General features: G+C 44.4%; 1 protein-coding gene across 1 annotated transcript in view; it reads left to right on the forward strand.

Moving 5' to 3' along the window:
- Positions 1-18,853, forward strand: part of TMEM132A (transmembrane protein 132A) — a 279,841-nt gene that overhangs the window by 217,128 nt on the left and 43,860 nt on the right. The window contains exon 10 of the mRNA XM_073686115.1: positions 6,421-6,615. Coding sequence (XP_073542216.1) covers positions 6,421-6,615 — 195 coding nt within the window. The remainder of the gene's footprint in view (positions 1-6,420; positions 6,616-18,853) is intronic.

Genomic DNA, 18,853 nt, shown 5'->3' on the forward strand with positions numbered 1-18,853 from the left:
CACTAGGTCCCCCCGTGTGGTTCTGGGATTTTTGCTCACCGTTTTTCAGATCATTTTGACCCCACAGGGTGAGATCTTGTGTGGAGCCCCTGATCGAGGGAGATTATCATTCAGTCTTCGCAGCCTGGTGCAGGGCTACAATTTTGTTTCTGGTGTCCTTCGACAGCTCTTTGGTCTTCACCATAGTGGAGTTTGGAGTGTGACTGTTTGAGGTTGGGCACAGGTGTCTTTTATACTGATAACAAGTTCAAACAGGTGCCAGTACTACAGGTAATGAGTGGAGGACAGATGAGCCTCGTAAAGAAGAAGTTACAGTTCTGTGAGAGCCAGAAATCTTGCTTGTTTGTAATTGACCAAATACTTATTTTCCACCAAAATTTGAAAAAAAATTCTTTCCAAATCAGACAATGTGATTTTCAGGATTTGTTTTCTCATTTTGTCTCTCATAGTTGATGTCTACCTATGATGTCAATTACAGGCCTCTGACTAAATACTTTTTTTTCCCACTGTACATACAGGTTTTATTCTTCTGTAAAGAAATGTAAGAGTGTAATAGGGTCTTATCCACATTAAAAGGTTGATAATTAAAGGTAGAACCACTGACCTTATGAGGTTGTGTGAGCTTTAACACTTATAGAGCCTGAAAACCAGATGGAGCAGCTTCCATGAAACTGTAGATTTAAGTAATAGGATTGGAAGTGTTTTATACATTATACTAAGGATTTATATGTACTAACTACTTTGTAAGCTGCCCATTTTTTAAATCTCTCCAGGGTCACTGACATCTCCATTAAAAAAACACTAGTTTACTGCAGTAACATAGCTCCCAACAGTTCCTTATTCAGTGGGACTGTCCTGATTTGAGGGCTCAGTCCCTCGTTCTGGCACGTCAGAGCTTTTGTCCTGGCTTCTATACTCGCCTCTCTTCATTGCTCCATAGGACCTCCTCCTCTGGGGGCGAGGCTGCTCTCTGCATAAATTAAATTGTATTAGTCACTACTTCTCCGACCTGTGATTGGGTTTCCCCAGGTGTTGAACTCGCATCTGTGTTAGCAAGCTGTTGCTCTATCCAGGAGCCACAGCCCACAATGATGTAGATAGAATTTGGTAATCTTGTTTTTTTTTCTGTGAGTCTCCGCAACTTTAACATTACAGGCAGGAGCTTAAGCTACTGAGCTACAAGCTCTTATGATGTAATGGGGGGAATTTTGTGTACTTGATCTGGATTGCAGGCTTTATCTCCACAGGCAGATTCTACATAGCAGTGTATTTCTATCAGTATTATGTATGCACTTATATTTTAGAAGGGGAATAAGAGATTTTTTGTATCCTATAAAATTACCAAAAAAATAATAATGAAAAGCACTTAATAATGGAAAAACATTTGTCATTTTTAATGCATTGTTTTAAAAAATAATAAACATCACAAATCAGCAAATAACACTGACATATTTGGTGTCCCTGTAATCGTAGCGACCCACACCAACATAACGATCACATTAAGACAGCATGTGACTTAAATATGAGTGTCGGAGCAAAGGGTCTGAAAACTTATGACCATGTGATATTTCAGTTTTTCTTTTTTAATAAATTTGCAAAAATTTGTACATTTCTGTTTTTTTTTCAGTCAAGATGGGGTGCAGAGTGTACTTTAACCCCTTCCCGACCCGTGTCACAGCGTCTGTGACATGGAAATCAGTTCCTTCCTGACCCGTGTCACAGCGTCTGTGACATGGAGGGATCGCGCCCTTGCAGCGCCTGCGAGCGGGGTCGCTCAGGTGTCACAGTTGCTACTGCAACTGGACATCCTGAAGTTGACCCCACGGGGGGTGGATTGACCCCCCGTGATTGGGACCCCTCCAATTGGCAGTTTCATTTTCACTTTTAGTGAAACTGCCAATCGGAATGAATTAAATATTTCACCAATGAAAATTGGTGAAATATTTAAATCTGGGCATGGCCTGATGCTTATAGCATCAGCCATTGGCTGGGGGGAGTGTCACCTCTGTCCCCCCCCCCCAAGATCTGATTGGGGCTAGTGTCCATGTGACGCTAGCCCTCCAATCAGATATGGAGGAGGATGTTCACTATGGCTAATCAAACTGCCCAGCTTTCCCCTCTGTGGAAGCTGAGAAGTTTGATTACCCACATCCAACGTTGACCCCAGATCCGCCAGAGACCTGCCAGAGACCCGCCAGCGACCCCCGCCGCCAGCGATCCACCGCCGCCAGCGATCCGCCGCCGCTGTCACCGCCGGTAATTATTTCCTCCCTTGTCCGATTTCAGCCCCCACTTAGCCCCCGACTCCCCCTACCACCCCCCTCCATCCCCTACCACCCCCCCCTCCACCCCAGTCCAATTTCCTACCGCTCCCTCCATTCCCTCTCCCACATCTTCATCCATCGGCTGCTGCTCTCCTTCTGACCGCCGGTGTACGGTGATCACAGGTAGCAGCAGGCCCGCTCATCCCAGTCTAGGGCGTATTCAGCTGAGGAGGCTATGTCAGGTTGGTGTGTGTGTTGTAGTGTATGTGAGGTTGTGTGTGTGTGGTGTATACACTACACTATACCACACCGCACACCAACCTGACATACACTACACAATTTGTGAAGCACATGGGGGTGCTCACTATGCATCTAGATAAGTTCCTTGGGGGGTCTAGTTTCCAAAATGGGGTCACTTAGTAAAAATGAAAAAGTGGAAAAAAAAGCACTTTTTTATTTTTACGGATTAATTTGTGAAGCACCTGGGGGTTCCAATTGCTCACTATGCATCTAGATAGGTGCCTTGGGGGGGTCTAGTTTCCAAAATGGGGTCACTTGTGGGGGAGCTCCACTGTTTAGGCACATCAGGGGCTCTCCAAACGCGACATGGTGTCCGCTACCAAATTGAATGGAAAATCGGCTCAAATTGTTAGCGGACACCATGTTGCGTTTGGAGAGCCCCTGATGTGCCTAAACATTGTAGCTCCCCCACAAGTGACCCCGTCTTGGAAACTAGATCCCACAGGGAAGTTATCTAGATGCATAGTCATCACTTTAAACCCCCAGGTGCTTCACAAATTGATCTGTGAAAACAAAAAAGTACTTTTTTTTCACAAAAATTTTCTTTTAGCCTAAATTTTTTAATTTTCACATGGGTAACATGATAAAATGCATCCTAAAAATTTGTTGGGCAATTTCTCCTGAGTACACCGATACCTCATATGTGGTCATAAACCACTGTTTGGGCGCATGGCAGGGCTCTGAAGGGAAGGAGCGCAATTTGACTTTCGGAGCTAATTTTCCATTCAAAAAGTGAAATAGCGCTCCTTCCCTTCTGAGCCCTGCCGTGCGCCCAAACAGTGGTTTATGACCACATATGAGGTATCAGTGTACTCAGGAGAAATTGCCCAACAAATTTTAGGATGCATTTTATCCTGTTACCCATGGGAAAATTAAAAAATTTAGGCTAAAAGAAAATTTTTGTTAGAAAAATTAAAATGTTCATTTTTTTCTTCCATGTTGCTTTAGTTCCTGTGATGCACCTGAAGGGTTAATAATCTTCTTGAATGTAGTTTTGAGTAGCTTGAGGGGTGCAGTTTTTGGAATGGTGTCACTTTTGGGTGCTTTCTGTCATGTACACCCCTCAAAGGGACTTCAAATGTGATGTGGTCACTAAAAAAAATGGTTTTGTAAATTTTGCTGGAAAAAAGATAAATTTATGATGAACTTTGAACCCTTCAAACTTCCTACCAAAATTTTTTTTTTTTCCAAAATTGTGCTGATGTAAAGTAGACATGTGGGAAATGTTATTTATTAACTATTTTGTGTCACATCACTCTCTGGTTTAGCAGAATAAAAATTCAAAATTTGAAAGTTTCGAAATTTTCACAATTTTTCCCATATTTTTGATTTTTTCACAAATAAATGCAAATATTATCGACCTAAATTTAATACTAACACGAAGCCCAAAATGTCACGAAAAAACAATCTCAGAATCGCTAGAATCCGTTGAAGTGTTCCAGAGTTTTTACTTCGTAAAGGGACACTGGTCAGAATTGACAAAAATGCCAAGGTCTTTAGGGTCAAAATAGGCTGGGTCCTGAGAAAAAAAATGAACTTTTTAGAATTTACCAAATGGCTGCAATTAAGCAAAGAGTGAAAAATTTAAAGGGGTCTGAATACTTTCCGTACCCACTGTATATGGATTTTATTATTTTATTCTTATTTTTACAAAGGGACACTACGGGAGCAGACTACTACTACTCATCATTGTCCCTGCTGGTACTGATCGCAGCGCCGCGAGGGAACCATGATGAGGGCAATGTTCAGCACCCAGCGCTTGGAACAGCGCTAACTGTACCGCTGATTCCCAGGCGCCGGTACATGTCACATTGATGACACATGGGTGTCATCCGTGTGTGTTCAGCGTGAGACACTTTTGCGGACCGTGCATCCACAAAAAAACAAACATGTCAGCGTGTGGAGCACACGGACACATGGTCCGTGGAAACACACTGACATGTGCGCAGACCCATAGATTTGAATGAGTCTGCATGTGTCAGTGTCTCCAGTACATGTGGAAACTGTTACCACACGTACTGGAAACACGGACGTGTGAAAGAGCCCTTACAGACACAAAAAAGCCAGATGTCGTATAGTGAAGCGTGTGAACGGAAATCCCTGTATGCTAGAACCTGTGAAAACAGAATTTTCCAGCTACTGGAGGCTGAATTAGTGCAGAGAGCCACATAGAAGCCAGCACTCCTCCAGTATCGGGAGTGAGACTGGTCACATACCGACCTTTGGTATTTAGACAATGGTGTAGAACGCATACAGTGAGTACAGTAATACCTTGACTTACAAGTTTAATTTGTTCTGTGACTGAGCTCTTAACTCAATTAGCTCTTGAATCAAAATAAATTTCCCCATTAAAATGAATTGAAATGCTATTAATCCTTTCCAGACCCCCAAAAACCACAACAATTTTTTTAAGTGTTTTTAAATAAGAAAAATTAACTTTATTAATAACAAATACCCCAATATACAGTATGAAAAGCTATTAAATGTGTAATAAACTATTGTACTGTACTTTTTTTGTAATAACTTCACTTAATCATCTTCACATATAAATATAGAACAATGAAGCCAACACTCCTAAGAGTCAGAGTGCACATAATAGTGCAGTATACTATACCTTGCTGCACATGTGAAATAACATACTGCCACAATAAAATAGAAGAAATATAAACCAAAAAATAGCCATTATCCTATGTACAGCAGTACTAAAAGTAGCGTCCACCCAAAGAAAATGATTCACAAGAAAAGGTCATGAGTGCAACAGCAATTACAGAGATGCTTGCATGGCAGGATAACCATGTAGTGAGTGTCCTAAACTCACTCACTGGTAACTCAGATCTCAGCGACTATATAGTTGCTGCCCCTTTTAAGAGCGACTCTTTGGGCACTGTGTCTTTAATTCTTTAGGACCCTTTGGGCATTCAACACACAGACACCCATCTTCTGCTTTATTGCTATAGAGCCTAAATTCGGGGTGGGTGGAGTGGGCAAATCTCATGAAGGGGGGGGGAGATTTCGAGTTTTAATGTTTGCAGTACTTTTAGTCTGGTTTTAAAGATGAGCTATGCAAAATTTCACTTAAATCAAGTGAAAAATGTGGTTTTGTATTCAACGGGCTTGCACACACAGATTTTCTATTTTATACATAAAGATTTCAGGATCAAATTGTCATTCTAGTTAATACTTTAAGGGACTAAAATATTATTATATTAAATTCAATGTATTTCTACATAGTTAATTAATAAAATGTTATCTTATCTGTAGAAACAACCCCTAGCTATTGCATCCAATACTTTTACCTTATTTGCCACAAAATAATTTGGCAAAAACACATTTAAATACTGAAAAGAGAGTCTGTCACCTGTCAACAGGTTTTTGCTATGTAATGTGAGAGCAGCATGATGTAATCACAGACGCCGTGATTCGTGTGAGGGGTGTTAGATACTGGTTGGCTGCTCTGCTGTTGGTTGACAGGCTGCAGCAGTGATTTCATGACAACAGATCATATGACTACTGCAGCCAGTCAATGGACTCTGCAGCTTATGCTGTCGGCATTTGCAGATCCATATTTCTCAGTGTCTGGATGTAACTACAGTAACTATAGTATATTAATAACATCTAATGCTGCAGTCTGTCAACAAAGACCGGAGCAGCGACGCAGAGGCAGTGCTAGAGCTGGGAAGGTGAGTATAGCTGAGGCTGTTATTTTTTATCATCTGCAAACCTCTGAATTAAAATAATGTCACGGACAACCCTTTTTTATTTGTCTTTGACTATATTAAATGTCATTATATATATCTTTGTTACAATTTCTGTCATGATTGTCTGTGACAAGTTTTTTGTTTTTTCTTAAATATAGGTGCGCTCTCCACTTTCACATTCAATTCTTGGCGAGCAAACAATCTCCGTATCTCCAGAAACTGTTTCCATCTTGGAACTGCGTTCAAATCTGCTTTGGGGTATATCCCTCTCTGTCACCCCAACTGTTGCCAAACATTATGGTGTTTTCAATATTTCATACATGTCTCAAGAAGCAAGAATGATTCCTAAACAGGTACGCAACTACGGAGGGTCTCATGGCTTTTCTATTTGTAATTTTGGGCAGCGTGTGCTTTCAAATGAGCTTTTCAGAAGGTTACTTATAGCCACCTAGAGCAGGGATGCACATTTTTTGGGGTCCAAGGGCCACATTGTCATCCTGAACCAATCCCAAGGTCCACAATTTTAAAAACTTACAAGATTAGATCATCAGAACCGCCATCAGTAGATGAATACATCACCAGAACTGATTTAGAGAATTTCTGCTGAAAAAAAAAAAACAATGACAACACACCCTAAGTTACGCTGAGTTTTTGGAGCAGAAACTGTGCAGGAACCATCCAAATCCTTCTCATAGTAATGTCACGACAACTATTGGGACCAGCCGTGCATGGATCAGCCTTTTGTCATAGACGAATGCCGTCGACGCAGGGAATGACGTTACAAACCAGTTTTCCTTATAACAAGATTTCCTGTTTATTAGAGATGTTAATACATATTTATATAGAGTCTTTTTGGACATAACAAGGAAATAAGATGCAAAAAATGTAAGCATCTCATTGTTTGTATTAACATATCATCATACTACTGATTGGTTCATAATAATTCAATCCTCTGCGTAGTTGAATATTCATTTCTATTTAACGTCTTATAGGCTACATTTCAAGCATCTAATTAACATCATGTGTATACTGCCATGGGGGGGGGGTTGTGTGTTTCAAACCTTGCTTATGTGAGCTGGACAATGTGTTTGTAAGTTTCAAGGCTTCAAATAGAAACTTTCAGACTAAAACATAATGTTCAAAAATAGTCTGAAGGCTAGTATATTTTTGGAAATTCAAACATAAAACTATTGTGTTGCAACATTATACATAAAATAGATGTAATATCATTTCTAAGATGGATGCCACAGTAACCATATCAAAACTCCAAGCTTTGAGAATTTTTTTTGTTTAAATATAGCAATTATGAATTTCAATATGTGTTAAAGATTAGAACTACCGTTAGTACATGAATCCATCACCAAGAACCATCTTCAGTACATGAATGCTGCCTCAGAACCACAGTTAGTACAAGAATGCAGACTCTGAACCATTGTCAGTACAGGAATACTGTCTCAGAACCACCATCAGTACATGAATACATCACCAAAGCTACCATCAGTATATGAATAATTCACCAAGCTTTGTACAGCGATTAATTGCAATGTCAGGTAATGCAATAATATGACATTTAGTCTTTGGCTCCTTCATGGAACTCTTGCAGTCCAACTTCTCTGCTGTCTTCGCTTCCTCTGTGGCACTATGGTGTCCGCAGCAGTGTGATGAAGTCGTGGAGCGGAGCTGACAAGCGCTTCTCTGCCCTTGTCTTCTGGCATTCAAGTGTATTCTCATCTATAAGATGCGAATATATTTGGATACGGGAAGCTGGCCACAAGAAATCCTTTGGTGGGCCACATGCGGCCATATATTGTGCAGGCCCACTCTAGAGCAATTGATCTTTAAAAGTGCTGCTGCTTAGAAATAATAAAATAGTGACTGAGAAAAAGTAAGTACATCCAAAAAAAAAGTACTGAAATGCATAAAGCTACGCGTTTTGGCACTGAACAAGTGAATGCTTCAGGCTATGACTGTGTCCGTGGCCAGCCGTAAAAGGGGAAATAGCAGCATCTGACCATCATTGCCACATGCATGAAAACTGATGTGTGCCTAACACTATAAGGGTATGTTCACTCAGTCTTTTTGCAAAGTTTTCGGAGCAGAAAATAAGCATAACCTCCACGTTTTTGAGATGTTTTTGAGGAGGATTTGGAGAGTTTCCACTGTACAGTAGAGTCTGGCTAGCTGGAGGCAATCTGGGGGGAAATTGCTGGTTCAGCAAATAAATGTCAGCAATTATGTGTGCATTTAGTATCTGTTCTAGAAAAAAAAGCCAAAAAAAAAACCTTAAAAACACTTGAAAGACTCTTCCTATTCACTCATTATTAACATGATTAACATCTTTGCTGTTTATATGTAGGGCTTTTTTGAGTGTGTTTTTTTTTCACTTTAAAGCTATGTGCATACAAAGTATTTTTGCTTATTTATTTATTTATTTTTTAAAGCAGAAACAACGTTTTTGAGGAAATTTTGAGGAAAATTTTTGTGAATTTTTCTCTGGTTCTGCTTCAGAAACTCCTAGAAAAATTCTGTGTGCACAAAGCCTGAGTTTTGAAAAGAGCCTGGTGGGAAAAAAAAGAAAATGCATGTCACTTCTTTGAAGTGCATTCTGATGGAATCTGCTCAGGGTCTGCAAAAACGCTATAGAAAAAAAATTCTAGGACAACTTTCCAAAGCCACTCCAGGAAATGCTTTAGGAAGAGAGAAACTACTCCAAAATGTTTCATGAGCCTAAGTGCCCACGATGCAGAAATGCTGCATATTTTTTCCACTTCTCCCTGTCAGGAAAAACGCATGTGGATTTTCCATGCGTTTTTCCCGCCAGGTAGAAGCGTTTGTGAATAGTCTTTGCATGCATTTCTACATGCGGGTTATCAAGCGCTTTTCCAAGCGATTTTAGCATCACTTGGAAAAGTGCTGGACACCTTGTTCACACTATATAAATCCATGCAACCGGCATTGATTTATATAGTGTGACCAAGTAATAGTTAAAAAAAAAGAATAAGAATGGTAAAAAATAAGGATTATACTTACTGTACCTTCCGATGGCCCCTGGTGTTTTCTCCGCTACGTCTGGTCTGTTGTATGGGACGTGGTGGTGTGAAAGGACCTGCCATGACGTCATTTAGTCACGTGACAGGTCACGCAACCGCCAACATCAGCGGTCGCGTGACCTGTCTCCAGACCCGGGTACCATCCACACATTGAACCGCATGATATGCGGATGGGCACATGTAGTCATGCGGATGTTAAGCGATTCAATGCAAGTCAATGGCGGCAATTACGCTGCGTGTCCGCAAAATTAATGGACATGCTGCGGATTTTTCCTCAATGATAATCCGCAGCAGAAATTTCCGCAGCATGTGCACAGCACATACGGATTATCATTGGGGACCATGGGGCACTTATTACCAAGCGTTTTTTAAGCATTTTCGCTGCGGAAATTCCGCGGTAAAAACGCTTGAAAAACGCATAGTGGGCACGCAGCCTGAAAGTGGTTTCTGCTTGAAAACCTGTTGTTTTTGAATGCCTGCGTCTACACATAATCTGTGTGTATTTATCATCCAGTGGGTCCCTAAGTGGCTTGCGAAAGTATTTACCCCCTAGGCATTTAACCCATTTTGTTACATTATAACCTGTGTTTAAATATTTCATTAAATATTTCATTAGTTGGAATGGTCATTGTGCTGACAAACTCCATTTAAGTTGAAAGTTTCATCTGTTGACTAGTGCTTACAGGGAATCTGTGTCTGTGATGCATCAGCAGTAAATAGTCTTAAGTTAGTGCAGTGAGAATAATCTAGGCATTAATTAAATTAATGGGATCAAATAACTAAATATTGGCATGTGCATATGTAGTCTCCCCTTTTGCTATGAAGCCCTTAAAAATTCCTGGTGAGAGCAATTACCTTCATAAGTAACATGTTTAGTGAAAGGAAGTCCACTTGTGTACAATCTAAGTGTAAAGTGGTCTGTCAGTATATTATACACACCTTTTCTGAAACCCCACAGAGGCTGCAACACCATTACAAGGGGAAGGTGCTGTGGTCAGATGACACCAAAATTGAACTTTTTGGCCACCAAGGTAAATGTTATGTCTGGCGCCAAACCAACATAGCTCATCACTAGTGTTGAGCCACCCCCGTAGTGTTCGAGTTCGGTTCGGTTCGTCGAACACCCGTGTGTTCGCCGAACTGTTCGTCGAACTGTTCGTCGAACACCTTCGAACACCGTTAAAACCAATGGCAGGCAAACAAAAACACATAGAAACACATAGAAAACACCTTCAAAGGTGTCCAAAAGCTGACAAACTGCTCAGAAGACACAACTAACACATGGAAAAGTGACAAGTACATATAGTCATGCGAAAAGAAAAGAGGTGGAGGAGTAAAAGGAGGGGGAGACACAGATATAGGCATGTCATGCCCTTCTAAAATCCAAAAAGTGAGAAGCCGACACGTTCAGTCCGCTCCTGCCCGTGCCACCTCCATGTCGCCGGGTTTGTGCCAGAGCCGCGGTGAACCCTGACAGCCAGCCCCCCTCTCCCAATACTGGTGCCTGTCCGCTGGTGGGTCGAGCAAGCCCCCCTGTGGTGGAGGCAGCTCTAAGCTTTTTAATTTAAATTGTCTCTAATTTGAATGAATACACTTTAAATCCATTTACAAGGATCTATTGGAGGGCAAGTCTCATGCCAGCAGCCGCGTAATTCCAGCTCCAGTAGCGTCCACTAAAGCTGCTGCAGTTAAAAAGCTTTTATAAGGATCGAGCTCGGCTGTCCACCGCAAGGCATCCTACTGCCAGTCCCAGCCCCTATGCCTTGGGGTGCCTCCTGATGCTCTTCACTGAGTATCCCGTGGTCCCGAAGCATTTCCTTTGAAAAAATTAAGTGTCCAAACTACAGGTGGTGTAGCTTGCTTAACAGCCAGGATAATCCGCTGACTAGCAGACACTGCTACTAGGCACAAAGTATTTCCTGGGCTAGATGCAGTTAAAAATTTGTAATTAGATACTCTCGTTGGATGCTGAGAAAGCATTCCATAGAGTCTCCTGGCACGCCATATATGATTCTCTTAAAAAGCTTGGGGTAGGGGTCTAGGGGACCCTTTTATAGCCAAAATCACGGCCCTGTATCACAATACGTCACCTAGGCTGAAGATAAATGGAACTGTAGCACCCTTAGGGCTCGGTTGCTACAGAGGTATTGCACCTCACCCAGAGGTGTGATATCTCACTCTCAGGTAAGGATGGAGTGTGGATCAGGACCCCGACACCTGCATGCATTACACCACATTGCCGTGGGGCAGGGCGACCAATATGCCCCTGAGATGGGCACGACAGTCACTGACCCTGGCTGGAGTGGGGGGAGGGAACACTGAGGAAGGGGAACCCTGTAGTGCAGGAGCAGGGAGGAAGCAGTTCCTGGGTGCATTGATAAGGGCGTATAAAAGGTGGGCACCATATTAGTTCAGTGCAGAGAAGTGTGAGCAGAAGTGACAGGGAGCAGGGGCTCTGCATGAGCTCTGCTCCGGAGGCGGGCCTAGTAACACAGGCCCAGGCCTGGAAGAGGGAGAAGGAAGGAAGAGGAGCGGAGAAGGCTCCAGGAACGAGGAACGAAGAGATCCCAGGGTTGCGGACGGGCGAGTCGCCACCGCACGCCAGAATCCACCTGCGTAGAGGGGTCAGGCCAAAGGGGGAGACCGGTCCCTGAAACTAGTGGAGGCGGGAAACGACCCTCAGCTAGAAACCGGAGGCTGTGACATTTTATGTGGCGCAGCCCCTCGCTACACCCGCTAGGAAGGCACCACATAGGGTCAGGGAAACTGGTGCCAAGTTTACCAAGAGGAGGCCCGAGGCAGCCGGACAGAAGCGTTGGTAAGAAAGGCCAGACAAAGGACACACAAAGGGGGTCCTGTGAAGCGCTCCAAAGTTATCTGGGAGTTGTCTGAGCCCCTCACCTGGTGAGCACCGTACGACGTGGGCAGCCGTTACCTGCAGACGTGGTCTGGATAATAAGAACTGTGAGTAAAGGCCCTGGACTACATCACTGACTCCGTGTCGTTACTGCTGCTGCCCTGCACCATCACCCCCATCCTCCGCATACACTGCCCTGAGGCTATACTCCTCCCGTGGGGAGTTATGCTACGCTCTGCTGCACCCACAACACCAGCCTCAGCGGTCTGCCCTGCAGCGGCGGTTCACTCTGACCGCAATCCACGGGTGGCGTAGTCGGACATTTAAACATCAAAACCACATAAATAGTTCCGCCACTGGTTTGACCACCCTGAGCCACGGAACCGGGTCGCCGCCACGAAGACTACAACCACCAGCATCCACCAAAAAGGGTCCGGCTCCGGGTGTCCCAAGGCCCAGGGGGTGCGTCAGAACATTTTCATCACCTTTCACAATCACCAATGGGACAAGGCAGGGATGTCCTCTGTCCCCTCTCTTATACATCCTAGTGACGGAGCACCTGTACTCATCAATTCGCCATAACCCCAATATTAGGTGGATTGAGGTGGGAGGCACCGAGTACAAGTGCTCTCTATTTGCTGATGATGTCCTAGTATATATCACTTAATCACATATATCCATCCATGCTGTTATGGCTGAAATAGATCACTTTGTTGCATGGTCAAATTTTAAAATCAATGCAGCGAAGTCTGAGGCCCTCGATGTCTCCCTCCCCAAATCCATATAGGATTCCATCCAGTCCAACTTTCCCTTTGCCTGGCCCTCACAGGGTATCAAATACTTAGGAATTCCTATTCATAGAGACCTCTCCCATCTATGTTATCTTAATTTTGGGCCCTTTATTGAACAACTCCATACAGACCACGGTTGGCAAGTTAGAACTGTAAGATTCACTACGTGAACCACTGGTGTTTTGTGGAAAAGCACATGTACACTCTGTTCCAAATTATTATGCAAAAAGTGTTTAGGAGTGATAAGGGAAGAATTTGTTTGTTTGTCAGTTAAACTCATTGATGGTGATGTGTGTCAGGGCTCTTTATATCACTGTAAGCAATTGCAGACACCTGTGCTAATTAGTTTGGCAGGTGTGTCCAATGAAAGGCAAGACTACTTAAGAAGGCTGTCTCACATTATTAAGCAGCCTACATTTTCTGCCAAAATGGGAAAGAAAAAGGATGTGTCGGCTGCTGAGAAGCAACAAATTGTGGAGTGTTTAGGTCAAGGCATGACTACAATCAACATTGTGCGATGATCAGGATGAAGTGTCTTGGCAATCAAGAAGTATGTAGCTGATTCACAGTACACACGTGTGCGTGCTGATAAGGGCAAATTGAGGACTCTTTCCTACAGGCAATTACGTCAGGTTAAAAGAGCAGCGGCAAAAAAGCCTTGTCATAGCAGCAGACAAGTTTTTGAAGCTGCTGGTGCCTCCAACGTCCCCCGAACAACAAGATGCAGAGTCCTTCAGAGGTTTGCAGCTGTGCGTAAGCCATCCTGTCGACCTCCTCTATCCACTGCACACAAGCAGAAATGGCTCCAGTGGGCCAAACAATACATGAAGACTGATTTCAAAACTGTTTTGTTCACGGATGAGTGCCGTGCAGCGCTCGATGGTCCAGATGGATGGAGTGGAGGATGGCTGGTTGATGGACACCCCATGCAAACACGGCTACGGGGCTAACAAGGAGGAGGTGGAGTAATGTTTTGGGCTGGAATCATGGGGAGAGAGATTGTCGGCCCCTTTAGGATCCCTGAAGGCGCTAAAGATGAACTCCATAATGTATGTGGATTTTCTCAAACAGCACTTCCTGCCATGGTTCAAGAAGAAGAACCGTGTATTTCACAGCAAGATCATTTTTTTGCATGATAATGCACCATCTCATGCTGCACATAAAACATCTGCATCTCTGGCTGATTTGGGCATAAAAGGGGACAAACTTATGGTGTGACCCCCATGCTCCCCTGACCTCTACCCCATTCAGAACCTCTGGAGCATCATCAAAAGGAGTGTCTATGATGGCGGGAGGCAGTTCACATCTAAGCAACAGCTCTGGGAGGGTATTCTGTCCTCATGCAAAACAATTGAAGCAGAAACCATCCAAAACCTGACAAATTCAATGGACGAGAGAGTTCAGAAGCTCCTTTCGAACAAGGGGTCCTATGTGAAAATGTAACATAACCTAGAATAAAGTTTTGAGTTGAAAACTGTTTGATTTCAGTTTCTAATAACCTGCTAATGCTTAAAATTTCAAAAATGGCCATTTTTTGGTCTTTATTAAAATGAAAAGGTTGATTGAAAAGTTTGGGGGATCTAAGAGTGTGGCAACCCAGTAGTCATGATTACTTCGAATTCTGACAATATGAGGGTCATGTTGCAGGTAGTGCAGCAAGAAGGCACTTATGTGTCTTGCGCATCTCGGAGCCCCAAAATTATTTTCCGGGCTAGATGCAGCTAAAAATTATTATTAATTTTAAATCTGGTGGAGCTTAGTATAGATGGCCTAATAGGATCAGTGCTGCACACTGCTACAAAGCCCAAATTATTTTCCAGTCAAGATACAGATAAACATGATTAGTAATTTTAAATCTGGTGGAGCTTATTATAGATGGCCTAATAGAATCAGTGCTGCACACTGCTACAAAGCCCAAATTATTTTCCAGCCAAGATACAGATAAACATGATTAGTAATTTGAAAGCTTAAAACGGTTGGTAGGGTGATTTTAACCAATCATCAAGCTTTTACTCTCCCCAGGATGACACAGGGGTAGAAAAGTCGTTTCGGATCCATGATTTGTTCATCTTTATGAACGTGAGTCTGTCTATATTATCAGTGGAGAGCCGCGTGCGCTTATCTGTCAGCACACCACCAGCAGCGCTGAACACACGTTCAGACAGAACGCTGGCTGCGGGGCATGACAAGATCTCCAAGGCGTAAGTGGCTAGCTCCGGCCATTTATCCAGATTGGAAGCCCAAAAAGAGCAAGGGTCCAGTGACACAGTCATGGCTTCAATGTTTAAATGGAGATACTCCTGTACCATCGTCTCTAGGCGTTGACTATGTGTCAGACTTCTTGTCTCCTGTGGCCTTGCAAAGGATGGGCTAAAAAAGTGGTGAAATGATTCCGCAAAATTGATGTTACCAGCAGATACTGTGGTTCTGTTACGGTTTGAGTGCTGAACACTTGACGGTCCCACGGTTGGCAAGTTGGAACTGTGAGATTCACTACATGCACCACTGGTGTTTTGTGGAAAAGCACATGTAAGATTCTGCAACAGTCTCTGCTGATACTCCTGCATGCGTGCATCCCTTTCTATGGCAGGAATAATTTCTGCAAATTTACTTTTGTACCGGGGATCTAACAGTGTGGCAACCCAGTAGTCAGGATTATTTCTAATTCTCACAATTCGAGGGTCATGTTGCAGGTAGTGCAGCAAGAAGGTACTCATGTGTGTTGCGCATCCAGGAGCACCAAGTCCCTGTTGTGTTGGTGGCGAGGTAACAATCATGCTTCCTTCCTCTGTCCTCTCCCCCCAACCTCGCACAACAGAAATGTGATCAAGGTCTCCCTCATCTGATGAGTCTTCCATCAGTTCGTCCTCCACTTCTTCCTGGGCTCCTGCACCTTCCTCACTAGTTTGGCTGCTACCATGCGCCCTGGTAAAACCATCTCCCCCACCCTCACATGCCTGCCGCCTTGGTGCTGCCGACCGTCTGGACCTTGCAGATGTTAGCCCTTCCGCATACAACTCCTCCTCCTCTACTTCCTCCACCTCCTCTTGTGCCACCACCTGACTCCGAATTCTGTTTAACATGTGATCCAGCATGTAAATCACCGGAATAGTCATGCTGATAATGGCATCGTCAGCACTAAACATCTTCGTCGCCATTTCAAAACTGTGCAGAAGGGTGCATAGGTCCCTGATCTGAGACCACTCCTCCAGCGTGATTTGCCCCACCTCTGGATCTCGTTGGCCCAGGCTATACATCAGAACGTATTGCACCAGGGCCTGTCGGTGCTACCACAGTCGCTGCAACATGTGCAGAGTTGAATTCCACCGGGTAGGCACATCGCATTTTAGCCGGTGAAGTGGCAGGCCCAACGACTTCTGTAGAGATGTAAGTCGCTGAGCTGCGGGATGCGAACGGCGGAAGTGAGCACACAGCGACCGTGCCCTCTGCAGAAGGCCATCTAGTCTGGGATAGTGGGCTAAAAATTGCTGGACAACCAGGTTCAACACGTGAGCCATACAAGGCACGTGTGTGACATTGCCTCGGCGAAGGGCCGCACCCAGGTTTGCAGCATTGTCGCACACGGCCTTCCCTGGTTTCAGGTCCAGTGGAGACAACCATTCATGAAATTGGTTCTCCAGAGCTGACCACAACTCCTCAGCTGTGTGACTCACATTTCCCAGACATTTCAATGTAAAAACCGCCTGATGACGTTGAGCCCTACTGCCAGCATAGTAAGGAGGTGTGCAGGATCCCTTCTGCGCAGTTAGAAAGCTTGTGGCATGACCAGACAGGCTTTGGGTGCAGGTGGAAGACCGAGAGGAGGTTGAGGAGGCAGAAGCAGTGGAGGAACTTTGACATAAAGAGGATTGACGCACAACTCGTGGAGACGGCAAGACTTGGACAGCAGCCCCTTGTCCTGCTGTCACCATAGTTACCCAGTGCCCAGTCAGCGACATGTAACGCCCCTGTCCATGCCTACTCGTCCAAGTGTCTGTGGTGAAATGCACCCTGTCACACACAGAGTTTCTCAAAGAAGCGGTGATGTTGTGTGCGACATGCTGGTGGAGCGCAGGCACACCTTTCTTTGAGAAGTAGTGCCGACTGGGCATCTGGTACTGGGGCACTGCGACGGACATAAGGTCTCGAAAATCCTCTGTGTCCACCAGGCGGAAAGGCAGCATTTCTGTAGCCAAGAGCTTGCAGATGGTGAAATTCAACCTCTTAGCTTTCTCATGGCTAGGAGGAAATGGTCTTTTACTTGTCCACATCTGAGGGACCGAGGGCTGGCTATTGTGCTTAGACGGGGTTGATAAGGGTGTCCCCGGCAAACTGCCGGTCTGTGAGGAAGATGCAGGCGGACATGTTAGGTTGCCTTGATCCAAAGGTGGTGCTATCGATGTCGGACAGCGCTCAACACCAGCTGGTGTTACCACCTCCAAAGAAAATGATGACCTGCCAATCACGCTGGCTGTTGCGGGTAAAGAGGTGGCAGGTCTGCGCCCCAAAACAGGTGTGACTGCTCTCCCCCCAGTCACAGAGGATGAAGAGGCCGCGGATGCACAAGATATGGCAGACGGTGGTTGGCCCGGCCGGCTAGGCCGCATTGTAGCACACTGAGCTTCCCACTGCAACTTATGCTTCATGTCCATGTGCCGGTTCATGCATGAAGTACTCAAACTATGTATTTTTTGGCCTCTACTTAGCTTTTGCTGACAAATGTTACAGATAACACGAGTTGGGTCATCTTTATCGATCTGAAAAAATGCCCAGGCTATGCAAGGCTTAGCACCCATGCGACCTGAAGAGCCACCACGACTTGTGGTGAGAGGCAGAGTTGTGTTTGAGGATGCAGTTGTTGATGTGCTTCCAGTACTACGTCTCTGTCCAGGAAGGCGCAACCTGACCTCGTCGTCACTAGCATCTTCCTCCACCTCCTCTGCTGACCTCATCTCTTGGCTGACTGTGGGTTGACAGTAAGTGGGATCTCCAACCTCATCATCATCACCCTGTGCGTTATCACACCCGTCGTCATCAGAGCCAACCTGTTCCTGCCCTGACAAAAAACTAAAGTTGTCACTCCAATCAGGTATTTGAGTCTCATCATCGTCTTCCTCATTGTCTCCACCAACAGGAGTTACAGTTTGGGAATGAGGGTCTACATTATGGTCAGAACCTTCTGCGTCTGGTCCTGGATCCGACTCATAAAAATTCTGGGCATCAGTGCAGATCATTTCCTCGTCTGGATTCACAGAAGCGCTGGAGTCGACCTCTGATTCCCAGGCTATAGTATGAGTAAACAGCTCTGCAGACTCAACCATCTGTTCTACCTCATACTCAGACGGGCAGCTGGAGATTTGGGAGCTGTGAGGAAGCAAGTGCGATTGGGGTGACACCTTTGAGGACTGGAGTATTTGTGATGTTGAAGTTGATGTGGAGGAGAGCCCACTTAAAGGAGCACTTGATATCCGTTGAAGCACCTGCTGTTTTTGTGCCTCATCTGGAATTTGTAGCGATTGGCGTGGCCGTAAGAAAGGGATCTTATCACATTGTCCGCTAAAAGAAGTAGACATTTTAGTTTGGCTGGAAGATGGTCTTTCTTCTGCAGATGTTACTGTTGCTTTAACACCTACCCCACGGACACAACCTTTTTTCCCCTTCCCAACACGCCTATTCCCCTTTCCACCAGCAGCAGGCCTTTTTCCACTCATTTTGGTGGTTAACTAATTCACAACTCTGGAGTTGTTTGCACAAAAAAAACAATGGATGGGAACCGAGCAGAGCTGAGTGGCCAAACTGTGGTATTAGGCCAAAACTATTGGCTGGGTTAGATGCAGAAAAAAATTATATTCAATTTGCAACCTGATGGAGGTCAGTATAGATGGACTAATAG

The sequence above is a fragment of the Phyllobates terribilis genome, unplaced genomic scaffold (genome assembly GCF_046119375.1).
Source record: "Phyllobates terribilis strain yellow unplaced genomic scaffold, ASM4611937v1 Scaffold_5__5_contigs__length_657084704, whole genome shotgun sequence".
In the NCBI taxonomy this organism is placed as follows: domain Eukaryota; kingdom Metazoa; phylum Chordata; class Amphibia; order Anura; family Dendrobatidae; genus Phyllobates; species Phyllobates terribilis.